At 44.8% G+C, this 17,987-nt stretch overlaps 1 protein-coding gene across 1 annotated transcript in view; it reads left to right on the top strand.

The window, feature by feature from the left end:
- The window catches only part of Mcm6 (minichromosome maintenance 6), a 32,225-nt gene extending 14,565 nt beyond the window's left edge, over positions 1 to 17,660 (top strand). Inside the window, exons 9-17 of the mRNA XM_077668955.1 lie at positions 2,316 to 2,457; positions 2,974 to 3,115; positions 3,317 to 3,424; positions 5,246 to 5,401; positions 6,680 to 6,808; positions 8,124 to 8,285; positions 8,857 to 9,229; positions 11,262 to 11,425; positions 17,138 to 17,660. Coding sequence (XP_077525081.1) covers positions 2,316 to 2,457; positions 2,974 to 3,115; positions 3,317 to 3,424; positions 5,246 to 5,401; positions 6,680 to 6,808; positions 8,124 to 8,285; positions 8,857 to 9,229; positions 11,262 to 11,425; positions 17,138 to 17,254 — 1,493 coding nt within the window. The 3' untranslated portion in view covers positions 17,255 to 17,660. The remainder of the gene's footprint in view (positions 1 to 2,315; positions 2,458 to 2,973; positions 3,116 to 3,316; positions 3,425 to 5,245; positions 5,402 to 6,679; positions 6,809 to 8,123; positions 8,286 to 8,856; positions 9,230 to 11,261; positions 11,426 to 17,137) is intronic.
- Positions 17,661 to 17,987: the final 327 nt, after the last annotated feature.

The raw sequence follows: 17,987 nt of genomic DNA, 5'->3' as shown, positions 1-17,987 counted from the left end.
GTAAAGACACGGATATAGTAAAGTGAAGCTGGGGTCAAATTTCGCCTTCCATTGACGACTGTACCTTTTTTTTTTTTCTGATGTAATATAGATTTTTTTTTTTCGAAGAAACAGCTATAGTAAAGAGCGTCTGGCCGTGGCCGTGTACTTCCCATAGAATGATGACGTCGCGGCTCGCGCGAAGTCGAGGATTGCGAGGCCTGTAGATACTAAATAACATACAATAAAACGGCGCTCGTTGAGGTGGCTTCACTACCACACTCGAAAGCCGCGCGGAGAAGCCAACTTATTGAGGACCTTAAGGCTGTGAGGCAAAACGGGCGACACGCACAGAAAATGTAAAGCTGGCTGTGAACGTTGAAAGAAGGCAGTGCGAGTCGCTGAGAAAGGAAAGCCAGTAAAAGTGCACTGAGGTATAGAAAAGGGAAGAAAAGGGCGTGTGTTTGTAGCACGGGGAAGCGGCGCTGTGTAAGCAGTTTTGCCGTGCTCGACTTTGTTGCACGCATTTCTTTACTGCCTTTTAAATGACGCTGAAGGCACAGAAGGTGACACCATGATAACGGCGAGCTTTGGTTTTCGCATGGAACCAAACTAGCTTTATTTTTGTAGCCACATTGTATTTGTGTAAATGTGGTACTTCCACAAGACATGAACCAAGTTGAAAATGTGATAACGTGTGATAACTGAAAATAAAAGTTATCGCATAAAGGGACAATAAGAGCAGGATGTAAGGTATTTCTCGGTGTTTCTTTTATAAAACAACACTTCGTGCTTAGTGAGCAGCCAGACAGCATAGTCAGAGCCATGCCGTAACCAACAGTTGATATAGAAGAAACCCTGATGTAGTAAAGATTTTTGCTGGTCTAAGCTATTTTACTAAAGAGGGGTTCTACTGTAATATTCACATGCTCATGCTTACATGTTGTCTGCTCATGCTTACATGTTGTCTTTGCTTTGCTCGCATTTTAAACTTTGATTTCGTGCACTTATGCTTTGCAAAATACTGTGGGCGTATGAATTTTTCTTGTTTCTTTATTTTCATCACTTGGGCATTGTGCAGTGTGTGCCAAGGAGGACACAAAGAAATGTAAAAGAATGAGGTGTTGAGATCAGGCATAGCTTTGATGGAAAACCATTCTCCATGCAATGTTTTGAACACCACCACCTGTCCTTGCATTAGGCGTCTGTTTCTTTATTGATTTGACCAGTGTTTGTTGAATTAGGCTATGCTGGTTGCTGTATCTGTACGTGCAGGATAATTGACCGTTCAGGAGCTGTCCCCTTTTTCAGTGTATGGTAGTTTTACCTTTAACCTGTTATTAATGCCCGTTATTACGAAAAGTGTCCGGTATTGATGTGTGAAGCCTCGGTGGAGAGGGAAATAGGATGGAGGGTGAGGGAAAGTGTGAGAAGGTTAGTTGGGAGGAATGGGTGGCAAGAGTGGATCCGGGATCATCAAAGTTGAGGGTTGGGGAGTGTGATGAGGGGGCACGGCACAGCACACTGTGATTGCTGGATTGGATCAGGCGAGTGGAGAGGGTGTCTGGCATGTCACACGGTGATTGATAGACTGGATCATGCCGCCTTCCACTGTCAGGGGAAACCATAATGCTTACACATACTCTGCTGTGTGAATTGCATTGATTGTCTGTGACTTCTTTCTGTAATAACTGCGTGAGATTTTTTAATGCAAAGTCGAGCAAAAATACACAGCCCTGCGTCACTGCTGTGGATATGCCCTTCGGAAGGTATTTCAATAGAGAACGAAGACTTTTAAAGATGAATTGCTTGTGAGCCTTCTTTGCAGCTGGATGAAGTCAACAAAGTGTTAGCCCAGCTTTATCCTTTTGTCAAAGGTCCAGAGGACATCTTCACACCTTGTGGCTTTATGCTCAGTGCAAAGCAGTGTCATAATATAAGATGCGCTCCACATGCTTGAGAATGCATTCTTCTTTGCAGCCATAATCTGCCGGCTTTTACGTAGACACTGTCTGTATGTGTGCTTCTTCTCCTCCAGCTCCACCGGTTGAAAACAAACTGCCAGCTCTTGCTGCAGATTTGCAGTTCATTTTAGTGACAGGTGCATGCGGCAGATGGCGGCAGTTGTCAAGCACACAAAGTGCGCCTGCATCTCTAATGTGCATTAGTTTTCAACCAGTGGGAGGTGACTTTTCGCCAGTCCCCAGAGGGTACCACATCTTGTGAGAGAGGTGGATTCAGTGTTACGACTGCTTTACGGAAACATGCAATGTTCATTCATTGCACTTGTGGAGTCAATGCTTGGGGAAGTCAATAGCACGTGCCCTAATGTGCAGGTAATGACGAGATAAAGCGTGGCATCCTGATCATGCTTTTTGGCGGAGTACCTAAGACAACAGAGGAAAACACAACTCTGAGAGGTGACATCAACATCTGCATTGTCGGGGACCCCAGTACAGCCAAGAGCCAGTTTCTCAAGTAGGCTATGTTGCATATCTGTACTTGTGTGTTTAATTTGTGTGTGCTGTGCAGTTTGCTGCTGCGCTGCATTGTAGCAATGCAGTTTTGTTCTTCATGGAAATTTCACAACCAGTCTAAGAGAGCATGCAAGGCAACCTTAGCAAGGAACAAAGGATGCTTTTCTGCACTAACTTAACGACAGACAAGTATGACGAAATGCACTTAGTATGAGCGGCTAATTAACTCTACAAGGAAGACTGTATTGGGCAGATAGAGCTATTCAGGGTTATTTGGGCTGTTTCAGTTTGAGGATCGCTTTTGTAAAGAAATACCCCCAGTGTCTTATATTTCAAAGCGAGTGAGGTCAGTGTAACCTTAGCACCCCCAAAGCCACAGAACTTCTTTGGTCAAAATTGTGTAATGAATGCACTATGGGAAATTGCCACCATGGTCAGCAGTTATTAGGGATTTCTCAACTTTTTGTTAAGCAGGGGAGAGCAGCAAGTAACTGTGCTGCTGCGTCTTGCTTTTCAGGCAGGTGTCTGAGTTTGCTCCACGAGCTGTGTACACAAGTGGCAAGGCTTCGACTGCCGCAGGTCTGACGGCAGCTGTGGTCCGTGACGAAGAGTCCCACGAATTTGTCATCGAAGCTGGAGCCCTTATGCTGGCTGACAACGTGAGTGATAGTCTCGTTGCATTCTTATGTTCTCTTTACAGCACATTTGACAAATGCACGTCCTCTTGACAACTTTGGTGAAATGAACATAGTTTGAACGTGTTCTCTACAAGGCTTTCACATTTTTATTTCATTGCTAGCTATAGTTGCTAGGCTTTCTGTGTTGTCTTCTGGCTCAAAGGTTCCCCAATTTCTTTGTAGGGTGTCTGCTGTATTGATGAATTTGACAAGATGGAAGTCCGCGATCAGGTGGCCATTCATGAAGCCATGGAGCAGCAGACAATCTCCATTACTAAAGCTGGTGTCAAGGTAATGTGCTGTCCTGTCATGCTACCACAGAGTGCCATTGGTTACAGCATGCAAAGGGGCTTGGGAAGGAGTTTGGTGTTTTTTTGGCTTTTAAAGGGACACTGAAAACAAATGGATGTTTGCCTCTATTGATAGATTACTGCATTGTAATGACAAAGGCGCTACTTTCACTGCAGAAGGAGCTTTTATAAGCTAGAAAAGGGAAAAAAAATTATGTATAGGAAACCAGCCGGTTTCTCCCAAGTGTACCGCAGTGTGTCGACACAGTTTTTATGTCGCAGATCCCAGAGGTTCAGCTGCTCTGCCATTCACTTCAAAACAGTGATCATAGAGTCCTTTTCAGTGGAGATATTTGAAGTTTGAATTGAGTGGCATGAAAATTTTTAAATGCAGTTCTTGCAGCAATAAATACATCTTTTGCTGCTGGATAGATGTAGTCACTGAGGGGATGAATTGTAAAATATGCTTAATGAGTTGGAGAGGAAAAGCAGACTGGTGGGTCTAAAAGTAAATATGCACAAAACTAAAGTAATGTTCAACAGTCGCAGAAAGGAACAGCAGTTTGTGATTGATAGCGAAATGATGGAAGTGGTAAGGGAATACGTCTACTCAGGGCAGGTAGTGACCACAGATCCGGATCATGACAGTGAAATAACTAGAAGACTAAGAATGGGACGGAGCGCATTTGTCAGGTACTCTCGGATCATGTACTAGATGTTTGTTCTTATTTATGATGTTTCCCCCCTACAATAATGCCCCAATGAGGGCGCTGTAGGTACTGTGTATAAATAAATTAATAAATAAATAAATGGCAGTTTACCAGTATCCCTTAAGAGAAAAGTATGTAACAGCTGCATTTTGCCGGTACTCACCTGTGGGGCAGAAACGTGGAGGCTAACAAGAAGGATTCAGTTTAAATTGTGGACAATGCAGCGAGCTATGGAAAGGAAAATGATTGGTGTAACATTAAGAGAAGGGGAGAGAACAGGGTGGGTCAGGGAACAAATATGACATCCTAGTCAAAATCAAGAAGAATTGGGCTTGGACAGGGTATGTAATGTGAAGGCAAGATAACCGATGGTTGTTAAGGGTAACGGACTGGATTCCAAGAGAAAGTAAGCGTCGCAGGGGGTGGCATAGAGTGAGGTGGGATGAAGTTTGTGTGGGTAAGGCGGCCATGGCTGGTACAGGACAGGGTTAATTGGAGAGATAGTGGGCATAGTTAGGCTGATGATGATGATGATGAAGAAGAAACATCGGTGCACACAGAAAGAGTCATAGAATCAATTTTCACAGAAAACAAAAATGGGTTGGAGTTGTTCTCAGTGTACCTTTAAATTTGATGTGAGAAAGCGGACAAGAGCTGCAATAGGTGTTGAGGTAGGGGACAAGTGTGGGTTTTATGTGCTGGTTGATGACAAGGCCTGGTATGTCAGTGTTGTCTGTGTGTTCTCATCTGTCAAGTGACAGCATCATTCGTCAACTGGTTTTGACTCTGCCAAGGGACTTCGGGTTACAGGATTCCAAGTTGAGCAGCACAGGATGTGCAGATACAAAGCTTAAACCTCACCCTGTTTAAGCATGTCAGTTTATTCACTGAAGAAATCCAAAGGAAAAGGGAAGATTGTCATTTAAAAGCTTACATATGACAAACAAAAATGTCCAAAAGTGTGGTGAGCAATCTGATTTGTTCGCTATCATTTGTCTGAACTACAGTACTCTTGCAACTCGTGGAAGCAGTGTGGTGACATACTTGATGCAGTAAGTCGTGCATATTGATTTATGAACTGAAGTTTCTCCTTCATTTTCACTGCATCACAGGCCACTCTAAATGCTCGGACCTCAATCCTAGCCGCAGCCAACCCCATAGGGGGCCGCTACGACCGCACCAAGTCACTGCGACAGAACATTGCCCTCTCGCCACCCATCATGTCGCGCTTTGACCTCTTCTTCATTCTGGTGGATGAATGCAATGAGGTTGGCTCTTCATCCTTTTCTTACCTCTCTTTCTCAGTTCTGCCTCTGGTCTAATGCCGTTACAGTTCAGCGACAACTGTAGTGAATGTGCATTGCCGTGCATGTTTGTCAATAATTGTTGTGCTATGCTTACTTATGCACCGAACTCAGATCCAAGTGTCTTAGTGCCATGTCTCGTTCAAAGGTGACTTGTGCTCAGCTATCTGAAAGAGATCTGTGGGGTTCAGGTAACGTACAAATTCAGAGCTAAAGCATGTGCATGTTCGTGCAGTCTGTTTGTGTGATTGGAGTCTGCACTCTTCTTGAGGATCACTGCAGTTGCAGCATTTTCTGCAGCTTTCATTAAAATTACTTTTAAAGACACTGCTAGTTTCATGAAAGGAAGAACGTTGCAACATAACGTTATTTGCAGACTTGGGAAAGCCTTCGCTTGCCCAGTCTGCCCACTGGCGTCAACGAGGTAGGGGACGCGCAGTCGGTGATGTGTCACCCTAATTGGTTGCGAGCTACTCTGAGCAGCGATTTTTAAAAATTATTTCTAAATTATAGGGTCTACGCAGAGCTTTCAAATTTGACTTGACTAACCACAAAGACCACCTCTACCGATCTGTCGCACTGGAATATGCCCATCAAAATCATTCAGGGTCCCTTTAACAAACTGAGTTAATTTTGTAGCGAAAGCTACACTAGGCTAGCAGAAGCGCATTTCGAGGTGCCCAGCTGGAGCCACAACTGTGCATGCGCCGTTACCACGAGAACCGGTAGCGCCGAGCTGCAGGTGTTCCACCGCTGCGCCGGTCTCCTCGAGGTCACGCTCAGCTATGCAGCCTCACTGTGCATGTACCGTGCTCTCTGCGCTGTGCCGCCACCGTCGAGTCTTCGCTTGACCCCGTCACTCGCCGCGCACCTGGCTAAAAGGAGCACCGCTCTGGCCTAGTCAGTGCGAGCTTGGCTATGCATGAGAGCGAGGCCGGGCCATCTTCTCTGAGCGTTGCGCGGGAGCGAGAAGCTTTAAGGCCGTCGTCGGAAAGCGGCATCTGACCACCCCGCGGATATCGCGGTGAGCTGCTTCACTGGAGAAGGTCCGGAAATGCCAAGCACGCGAAGCTTTCGCTTGTATATCCAGGCTTAGCCACAGTTAAGCCACAGCCATTTTTTGTGTTCAAAATGTGAGTCAGAAGCTTAGCTGAGTATATTCTGGTGGCTTGTGGCACAGCTGCTGGGAAATATGAAGCTTTCCTTTTCTTATCTTGTGTTTTTTTATATATATATTTGCAGGTCACTGACTATGCGATAGCACGACGCATCATAGACTTGCACTGCCACCACGAAGATAGTCTTGAGAAGAAGTACAGCCATGAGGACATCCAGCGTTACATTCAGTTTGCACGCATGTTTAAGCCCAAGGTGAGAATTTTTTATAATTATTTTATGTAACAATTTTTAATTAACATTTGTGATCAAGGCTACCTGCAGTGGACATTTTGCAGCATAAGTTGGTACATGTCAGCCTGTAGAGTGGAAATGCAGGAAACTGAATCATTGAGCCATAAGGGAACATAGATCAGTTTGTCTTGGTTTTGTGTGTGTGCGTGTGTGCATGCATGTGCAGCACTTGATGGTATGCTAAGCTAACCTGTGAGGAAAAGTTTTTTTGCTTGCATCTCCTGTTGATGCTAATGATGGCACAGTATGCAGTGCTGCCAAATATGAAAAGCCAACAAACATCAAGCTACTTACACTGTTGACAAAGGCTATCAGAAGCTTATCATTGCTGTTGATGTCTAGTGCACTACAAGCAGAAACTGGATTTTTTTTTCACCTGGATTGAACAGAGTGGAACGCACTTAAGAAGGCTCTCCAGCGATTTGCTTAGAACTTGGCATCGAAACTTGTTTTGAACATTTCATGTCACCCGCCGCGATGGCTCAGTGGTTAGGGCGCTTGGCTACTGATCCGGAGTTCCCGGGTTCGAACCCGACCGCGGCGGCTGCGTTTTTATGGAGGAAAAACACTAAGGCGCCCGTGTGCTGTGCGATGTCAGTGCACGTTAAAGATCCCCAGGTGGTCGAAATTATTCCAGAGCCCTCCAGTGCGGCACCTCTTTCTTCTTTCACTCCCTCCTTTATCCCTTCCCTTACGGCGCGGTTCAGGTGTCCAATGATATATGAGACAGATACTGCACCATTTCCGTTCCCCCAAAACCAATTATTAAACATTTCATGTCGAGTTGGGTTGTGGCGAACATTCGAATGTTTCAAATACCAAAGTGTACTAATAATGCAATGCAGTAATCTCTCGTTATAACGAAGTCAGTGGGATGGCGAAAAAATTCGTTATAAGCAGTAATTCATATAAGCGACCACCCAAGAAAATATAAAGCAGTCGAGCTTTAATTGTGCCGCAACGGCGAGGAAGTCAAAATATAATGTACTCAGTGAAGCAAAACTTTATTCAGGTGCAAAAAAGGCAGTGAGCTTTGGCTGTTTCAAGTTCTTACCTGGCGCGTGCCACCCCTGCCCTAATCTGACCAAGCATGATGATTATTTATGCAGATTGTTCTTAAAAAATATATAAACAAATAAATTTGACCTTCATATGCTAGTGAATTCTTGTCACCACTCGTGGATGTCTGTTTACCTCACAAAAAGTTTGTTGCATCATTGTGGTAATTGCAGACTGCTGATTATGTGTTGGTGTGGTAACCACTAAATGTTGACAGGTCAGCACGGAGGCACGTGACTACCTTGTGGAGCAGTATCGACAGCTTCGCCAGCGTGACGCAGGTGGCCTTTCCAAGTCATCGTGGAGAATTACTGTGCGCCAGCTTGAGAGCATGATACGCATCGCTGAAGGCATTGCAAGAATGCACTGTTCAGATCAGGTTAGTGAGTCTTGAGTCATCCTCGGTGATTAACCCTACTCTGCAAAGCTTTTTGCTTTTGTTGTCTCTTGTCACTGCAACAACAGAGCACTGATGGCTCCTTTATCACTTTTTTTCATTAAATGTTCGCAGGGAGGGCAAAAAAAAAAATGCAATGGCTTTCAATCTGTCTTTGTTCAAGAGCTAGGCAATGCGCATGAATGTTTGTGATTTTTAGGGTGCTTTAAATGTCTAAAATGTGCCACTTTGACATGCCACATTTGATCTGAAAACTCAAATTCTCAGAATAGTATGATGACTGCTGAATTTGACTTGCTTCAAAAGTTGTAAATACCATAACTGATTGGCATCAGTACACTGTGAACAACCTAACTCCAAATTTTGTTCCCTTTGTCAATGTCAACACTTTAGAGTAGGGAAACTGAAATTCATACAATTGCTTTCACAATATACCAATGGTATTGTTGTTTGCATTAAAGAGGGTAGTCTTAATATTCCTAAATAATAAACGGTGTGATGTCTCGCTGTCGAGTGCTTTTCATTTTTTCTCACTGCTGTATGTCAACCACAGGTCCTTCCCAAGCACGTGAAAGAGGCATATCGTCTTCTCAACAAGTCAATAATTCGCGTCGAACAGCCAGATATTCACCTCTATGAAGAAGAAGAAGAAGAGAATGAAGCTGAGGGTGGTGAAGGCAACGCTGAAGCCATGCAAGTTGATGAGCCACCTGTCAATGGCGTTAACGGGGACGCGCACGACGATGCAGACGACGTGAGTGATGCACATGTCATCCGGCCCAAGCACAAGAAGAAAGAGGCAGCCGCAAAGAAACCACACTTGACAGCCGCCCAGCAGAAGGCACTGACGCTGTCCTACGAGGACTACAAGAAGACGGCAAACCTGCTTGTGTTGCACCTGCTGCGTGAAGAAAGTCGCATGGAGGGTATGTGACTAGAGAGAAAGTATGCAGCCATGGTCTCAGCTAGTTGGTGCATGCCTCACAAAGATCATATTAACTAGCCTAGATCTTGTCTTACGCAGCCCAGTGCGACTTTGTGGAGAGAAAGTCTGCTTTTTAATGAAAAGAACAGGCATTTTAGCAAGTGCGTAAAAACGGCAGAAACGGGTGACAAGAGTTGGGAGGAGAAAAATGCAAGAAGTAGTGTTAAACATGTGTAGAAAAATAGGTTAGATCAAGGAATTAGGGCATAGCCATTTCACTGGGAGGTACAGTAAGGTTCTAAAGGAGTCCACTGCCATGCAGGTAGGTAAATAAGACTGTTGAATGTGTTGCATTGCTACGAAGGGCAGAGCAAGCGACTCTATGCACACTGCACTATCAGTGGCACCTGAAAAGTATTGAATGGTAGTGTACTGCTTGTACTACTTGTTGGGGGTGTTGCTGTAGACCTAGCATGCTTTGCATCAAAGCCATAGCAGACAGTGCTAACTGCCAGTTTGCCATCAACAAAACAATCTTGCCTTAAAAAGAAGATGCTGTTTGGCTTCCATAGTGCCTTTACCAAACAGGACAGGCAAGAGCTGCCTTGTACTGGTGGCTGTGAATCGCAAGCAGACATAGCAAACCATTGGCTGAACTGCCACTGTGGCCAATCACTACTAGGTAATTTTATAATGCAGTTATCAGCTTTAATTCTAATTCAGAATAACTTTAGGTGACATGAAGTCTACTGATAAAATTCAGTTCTACCAGCCTGTTCTGTTACCCATTTTCATTACTTCAAATTCATTTTTGCTAAAATGTAATCCCTTGTAATGGATGCACCATGAAATTTTCGTAGATTTCTTGTGGTAGGGTGGGTTGCAGGGAACATATTCATTACACTGCTGAGCTGATCTAAGTGTGCGTATAATGAGTGCTTAGGACATAAACAACTACAGCAGTGACTAGGGATTTGGCAGTGTCTTAAATTATCATATTTGCACGATTTTAAGTTAACTTGAATGTAAGTCGATGTCTCCATATGGCATGTCAGAAAAAAAAAAGGGCGCGCCCTTGGGCATGTTTCAAAATGAAAATGTATTAGTCACTGGACTACTCATCCACTCTTGCGCCATCATCATCGCTAGTGCTGCCATCATCATCACTGCTGCGGTCTCATAGCATGTCATTCTAACATCGTCGTCCAGCGAGATCCCTCACTTCGCAAACAACTACTATAGCACGTCATCCCTCGAAACCCCACACTTTGCAGACAACTGCACCACGACACCACACGGAGCATTTTGCCTCGCTGTAGCCGCCACACCTGCATCATCCATTCTTAAAGGTCGAACTTGCGGCTTGGCACGCAGTTGTTCGTTTCTTAGGCATGACGAATGACAGCCATCTTGAATGTAGCCGTGAACTAGTGCCGAACCACTGGCCGAATGCTTTGCCAGCCCCGGAGCACAAATGAGGACTGACGAAGCAGTACATTAAAAAATAGTAAAACGTGGCCGGCTGTTGAGTTAAATGTGTCAAACCATGGTCGAACAGAGCCAAACAGAAACTATGTGCAAGCGGCATTGGCTCTTCCATCGGTTGCCGGCACTCCCCGGAAGCGCTGCTGTTCTGAGTGGTGGTGCTGCTGCAGTCGGAACAACGGCCTTTCCATCAGCTATCGACACTCTGATGAGCGCCGAGTACGCAGTTTAATAAAAAAAGAAAAATCCTTCTGCACAAGCGCGTAGAATAACCAAATGCTACTGGGTAGGGCCGTAGAGCAAACATAAAATTGCAACCACGCTGTAGCGTCCCTGATATGTAGTTTGTCTCACCTTTATTTACGGTGCCATGCTTTGGTTTCGATTGTAAGTCGACCCCCCCTCCTCACTTTGGATTCGCACACTTTAAAAAGTAGGTCACCTTACAGTCCTGTGTGTGGTATGTGGCGCTGGCAGTTATGCACTGTTTATAAGGTTTGGTAACCCTGTCTCACCGTTCATGGTTTCTTTCTGATGGCACTCAACAGCAACTGAGCAAACGGGAGCGGCTACTGAGGATGAAAGTGGTGTGCGGCGCATGGATTTGATCAACTGGTATCTGAAGGAGGTGGAGAGCGAGATTGAAACCGAGGAGGAGCTCATCCAGCGCAAGACCATCGTTGAGAAAGTTATCGACCGACTTGTCAACCGCGTAAGTTCTTCCAGGGCAGCTTGGGGTACATGCCTTCTTTTTTCACAATTTTTTGTTGAAGCCTATTGCAATTACTTACGAGAGCGATTTTTTAGGGGTGTGCGAATACCATATAGCACCTCTTGAATGGAATATCGAATCGAATCAAGATAAAAACCCGAATATCAAATTGAATATCGAATAGTATCAAATTTATTTAAACATGTGCTGAAATGCCTCTAATTTATAAGCTCTCATGCAAAAAAAGCAGCTGCTGCATGTGATCCGGCAACAGCATTTCTCGCCTGGACGTGACAATGTTGCCAACTGTAGAAAATGGTTCTTCACTTGGAACTTGCGTTGCTGGTATAGCCAGGTATTTCATGGCCATCCTGCACAGACCGGAAAAGTTCTGCTTGCCTGTTTTCCTCCAGTATGCAAAAGGGTCCTCATCCCTGCTGCAAACTGGCTCTCGAAGGTACCGCTGACATTCATCAATGTTACCTGGTTCACAGTTGTGTCTTCTTTCCCCAGATGACATTGCAAGTTTGTTGATAATGTCCCATATACTGGCACTGTGCTGCTTTTGTGCTGTTGATGTTGAGGACTCAGCACAGTCACTGGGTGGTGGGGCTGACAAGCTCTGCAGCTCACTCAGTGCAACTTCCAGAAGCCTTGTTTCTTGTAAAGCTCCAGTACAGCAGAAGATGTTCTTGAGTCTTGGGTCACATGTCGTTGCCATGATGTACTCTTTTTGCTCATTGTAGCTAGAAAATCTTGCCTTCATACTTTTTTTGTAAGTTTTTTGCGAACAGTGACGTGTCGTCATCCACTGCAGCACAGTCCTTCAGTATCATATGCATTCCGTAAAGGAATGGTATCACCGAAGACAAGGTTGCATACTTCTGCCCACTGAGGTCTTTGGTTGCTGATGCAATTGTCTCAAGGGCCTTGACCAGTCCAGCCATCGTTTTCCATTCCTGTGGTGTCAGGATGGATACCACTGCCTCAGAGGTAGCGAGTTCAAGGCAAACAGCCTCTTTAAGCTGAAGGAGACGTGAGAGGATGTCATGTTCGCTATTCCACCTGGTGTCTGCATTCTGGATGAGCTCCAGGAGTGGTAGCTCCATCTACCACTGGCAGTTCTTTAGTGTTGCTGCAGCTTGAGCACTATGCTTGTAATGACCCACTATTGCACGGTATTTCTTAAGAATGGCAGACACTCCTGCAGTTTCTTCGTTGGCATCCTTGATGGCCAGTTGCAATGTATGGCCCAAACACTGCATGGGGTTACACTGAAAGTCCCGAAGAGCTCTACGGAAATTTCGAGCATTGTCCGTCACGACAAAAATAGGTACCTCTTGCAGTGGCAGATCCATTTCGCTCGTCATTGCTTCCAGGTGTGCTAAGACGTTGCATGCAGTGTTCATGATTTGTTTGCGTCATGACAGTGCTATCAGGCATCAGGTTTGTTCTATTGAGAATTTATTTCCGCCTGCTGTGCACGTCTGTAGATTAAAAATGTGCGGCGCACGATCAGAAAACCAACGAATGCACTGGAAAATCGGGAGAAGAGGGAGGAATTGTAGACCTCGCATCGGCGCGGTCACCTGAATACTAGGTATTCGATTCGCGAATCGAATAAATCAAAAATTTGCTATTCTATTCGTATTTGAGTATTCGCACACCCCTACCGTTTTTGAAAGTGTATGCTGCAAAGTCACCGACCGACTTTTCGGGCTTTTAAGGGACCTGAAAAACATTTGAAAAACCAAATTTCACTAGAAAAAAAAATCACCGACTTCAACTTCTAATAGTCAGTATTGTGGAAGAAGGGTCACTAGTTTTGTACACATTCTGAAGCTTCACATCAAAATTGTGCTGCATTTCATGAGCACAGTGTTCGATGGCTGTACTGCCGTCAGCATGTCTAGGACGAACGCACGGGTTGGGACATAATCCAGACGCGAAATTGAAGCCTGCCACTGCAGGAATTGCATGCCGCCCGTTAGTCAGAGGGCCGGAAACGAAAAAGCGAATACGGCGATAAAGCTCAGAACCGGCAAGTGGCTGAAGCAACCACTCCATCAGCTTTGATTAGAGCTGAAAACAAACCTCAGAACCAGTACATTATGGTATGCAGCCTGTGGTGGCTTGCGTATAATGACAGGCCTGTTTGCCGTCGAAGCGCTAGTTTGACAGTTTGTGATAGAAAAGTGTGGGGAGTGGTGCATTTTGTCGCTGGTTTGAGCTCCTCGATTGCTTTGAAAAGCACTGCCGCTTTCTTCGGCTCGGCACCTCCACGAAGCCATACGCCTCTCACAAGCTTTGCTATTGCCTCTTCAAGTATTTGGAATGAAAGGACTTGGCAGATATGAGTTCTGCGAACTGTGTTTTCTGTCCGTGCAATGGGCAAGGCCCGAGAACAGTACGAACTCGGAGAACGCATGTGCATTGTTCCAACCAGCGAACAGCATCAGCTCCATTGTTGAAGAGTCTCTGTTTTAACTTGCTTCTGCTTTATTTGATCAAGTTTTCAATCCGCCTTGAAGACTTGAGTAAAGAGGTTCCACTGTGCACACATGGTGACTTGGGAATATATTGGCGAAAGTACTGCGGCAAGTGCGGATGAGGTCCGAAAAAATGAGAAATCATTTTGATGTGTCCTAAATTTCAATCGCTTTTATACATTGCCTCTATGAAACATGTTGCAGTGCTGTGTAAAAGTCAGTATAATCAAGCATGTCTGAAAAATTAGGGGTCCGAATTTTAGGCCGGTGACTGTATTTGAATTTGTTTTGCCTTGAGTTGATTTACATGCTTGAGGAAGGGAAGTGCATATGGGGGGAGGGCAGGCATGCTTTTATTAGGGAAGTACTACACCAATTTGGAGGAAATTTGTTGCTTATAAGCAAAAGGGTCAAACTTAAGTTACTGATGGATGCAAAATTTTTGCTGTGTACGTGCAATTCGATGAATAACTTGACAGAAATTGCAAAACAAGAAAATTTTGAAACTTTGTTCCACAACTTTTTAGATCTGCAAGAGTAGCATACATTTAATTTTGCTGTGTATACACCATGTATTGCCGACTGTAGCTCCAATTGTAACTTATACGCTAACCTTACCAACTCGCGATTCCCTCTGGGTAAAGATAGTTTGACTCCAAATATATGTCGACACTGCCTCACCCTACGGCCCTAGATCGTCAATAATATTTGCAGAAGTCCGAGTCATGCAAACATTTATTTGTCCAAAAGGCGTCTATTACGGCTCGTCACTTGTGAAAAGGATGCAGTCGCAGTCATCACCATCTTGTGAGAGCCACTTCTGCTACTGGTCATCGGAAGTGGTGCTGATTGTCGCATGTGGAAAATGCTACACAGACCACTTTGCTCAAAGAAATGCGCTTTCGCCGCCCTGTCGGTGTCTTTGGGTTTTCCTGCTAGAGCCATTCATTGTGGGAAGTATCGGTGTGGTCTTTGAATGGCTTGTTCAGTGCCACGTCCAGCACCTGAAGAATAGATGTCAATCTGCCCGGAATGATGACCAAGTGACATGCAGAGTCTGGTACTGCTTTTTTTCACATCGTCGGTGATGTGGCCACGGAAAGAGTCCAGGACGAGCATACTGCGAGGCTTTAGTAATGCAGCATGACGCCTGTGCCACACGAGACAAAATCACTTGAGGAGAGCTTCATCATTAAAAAAAACCCTTTTCATTCACCCGCACTATAACTTTAGGCAGAAACTTTCCCTTCGTCGCAATTATTTCTAACTTTAACTGAAGAAAGGGTGATAGCTTGTGTCCACCCGCCGTACAGCAAAACATGATCATGAAATGGTTATGCATATTGCCTGTTGTCAGCAGGCCAGCCTGGCGCTGCCCTTTCATGGACATGGTCCTCTTATTAGGTGTGTCAAACCAGACAAGAGTCTGGCCAGTGCTGCCAATTTTACCAAGCAGGAATGAATGTTTTGCCCTCAGGTCACTCCTGTAGTGCAGAAATGCACTCTGTTTTTCTTCACACACTTCGGGCAACCTTGGCGCCGCCTTAGGCTCATGCCGTTCCGCTTCGTGAAGTTTGTGGCCCATTTCTTGGACACCTTAAACGCTGCACACAGGATGCACAGCTCCTCCACGGCATTTTGTGCCTTCGCTTCAGTGCATACACTCAGGCTCTTGCTTTGATCATGAACCCAATCTCAAACCACCTCCTCAATGGCAGAATATCGTCCGGACTTCGGTCTGCGAGAGGAACGGCGTGTTACAGCACATGCAAAGATCTTGCTTCCTTGTTTTCCCTATTCCCTTATGCACTTCAACACATCGAACTTCTGCCCTGCTGTGGCGTTGTTTTTCGACTGGGCATAAAGAATAGTTTGCTGTTTGGAAGCCGCACTGTATTGCTGCTGAGGTTGCAGCATCATCTTGGCGTCTATTGGGCAGCGACACAAATCACACACACCACTGTTAGCAACTGCCACCTTGACGAAGTAATATGCAGAAATGGCGAAAAGGCATGCAAATATGCGTGAAAATACTTCCAGGCGCATGACTGGTCACATGGTTTAGTTCACCTGTGAATTGTTGCCAGTTTTTCTGTTTAACGCCTACGGTTTGTCAGTAAAGCATTTCTGTCGTATGAAAACAAAACTTTGGGGTGTATCTCAATATAAGTTCCTGTTTTTGTAGCGAGAGCTACACTGGCCTACCAGTCGAGCATTTCGCGGTGGCTGGGAGAGGAAAGTTGCGTGCGTGTACCGTTACCATGGCAACCGGAGAGGAGCAGCAGGTGCGCCGCGCGCTTCGTCGCTGCCTCGCTGCACGCTGCTCTACCACCCGAACCATGCGTCGCATACGCAGCATTGCGTATAAAAGGCGGAGATGTAATGGGCGGCTGTATCACAATGTTTGACATGGATGCAGAGAAGGAGAGTCCAGCCGCTGCTAAACAACAGTATAGAGAAGAGAAGAATAACTCTTCTGATCCTGAGGTTGTCGCCTGGCACTTGGCTACTCAACAAAGAGATAATGAGCATAAGAAGGCGAAGAGAGCAGTGGAGACGTCCAAACAGGGAGAGGAATGGCTTGCCAAACGGAGATGCCAAACTGCCGAGCGTAATAGACTGCGCATAGCCGCCGAGATGGAGCCCAATGTCTCTCATTGCTAAACATACAGTGATCACAACAAGCTCAGCCATGGAAACGTACCTCTTGCTACGTATATCTTGGCATAGCCGAGCTAAGCCACTGCCAATTTTTTTTAGCAGACCCGCTTTTGCATCCTGACTGACTACTATTGTGGAATGACACTTGCACGGGGCTTGATACTACCCGTGGCTCATTCGAATTTACTTTTGACCGCGCATATATAATGACCTTACGACTTTGCGTACAGGTCAACTTCGGTTATAAGTCGACCCCCAACTTTGGAAGATCATTTTTCGGAAAGAAAAAAGAAAAGTAGACTTATAATTGGCAGTATACTGTAGCTGTAACAAAGTTTGAAGTTAACAAAATTGATGTTTCAAATTTCATTCAGTGCAAAATTCTTGAATTTGTTAAATGTATTTTTTAAGTGCCTTATGCATGACATAATGGTAAACAGCAGAATGAAATCAAAGGTATAAGTTTTTCTGCTGTGATATAACGCGGTGTGAGAGGGTAGAGTTGAAAGGTAGCATGCACCAACTGCTTTCATATGTTTTCTCAACTCTGTTTTCCTGGTAGGACCACATTCTGATCGCACTTTCCAAGAGTGGCCTGAAAAGTTCCGAAGCAGACGCTGAAGAAGATGAGAATCCCATCCTGGTCGTGCACCCAAACTTCGTTCCCGAACTCTCGTGAGAAACGTTGTCAAGACCCGGCTACTTTTTTTTTTGCTCATGACTCAAACGCACCGTGCATGCACACATTAGTTCATTGTGCACACACCTGTACAAAGTGTATATAAAATGCACTCCTTTTGCTGCAGTAATGATGCACATTCACACTGAAAAGCATTTTGCAAGTGCTTTGTCTCCATATCTTTATAAGCATTCGCTGTTTTGGGGGCATTTGTCACACCTGCTGTTTGTGTTCAGCACGTCAACCCTTTTTTACCAGCTCGAGCATTTGCACTCGTTGAGCTGCTTGTTTTTACAGTTTTGAATTTACTAATATACAGTTTTATTTTGTGCCTCCATATAACTTTTACACAGCCTGTAAAAAATGTATGTTACTTATGTGTTGAATAAAAAAAACCCACAACTTCGCTTTTGTATTTCTGTCTTTTGTTAGCATTACTTCAGTTTTGCCCTTCTAGTTACGAGAATGTACAGCCTACGTTGCTTTTATCAAATGCAATGTTATGTGGCTGTTTGCTTCTTTCATTGAATACGGTGTTATTTATGAGCATATAAACCAATGCAAATAAAGTATCATTATTTCTTAAATAGACGAATTTTAAGTTGAACAGCGTTTCATTTATTAAAAAATATCGATATAGTGTGGAAGCAGGTCATAATATTGAGTGCATCCTGTCGGTATAACCCTGGCCACAACCACTGCACTGCAATGCAGGTGGGATGCTAGAACGATT

This window comes from Amblyomma americanum, chromosome 6 (assembly GCF_052857255.1).
Source record: "Amblyomma americanum isolate KBUSLIRL-KWMA chromosome 6, ASM5285725v1, whole genome shotgun sequence".
Taxonomy (NCBI): Eukaryota; Metazoa; Arthropoda; class Arachnida; order Ixodida; family Ixodidae; genus Amblyomma; species Amblyomma americanum.
Note: the sequence above shows the minus strand (reverse complement) of the source record. Positions and strands in the feature narration are given on the sequence as shown.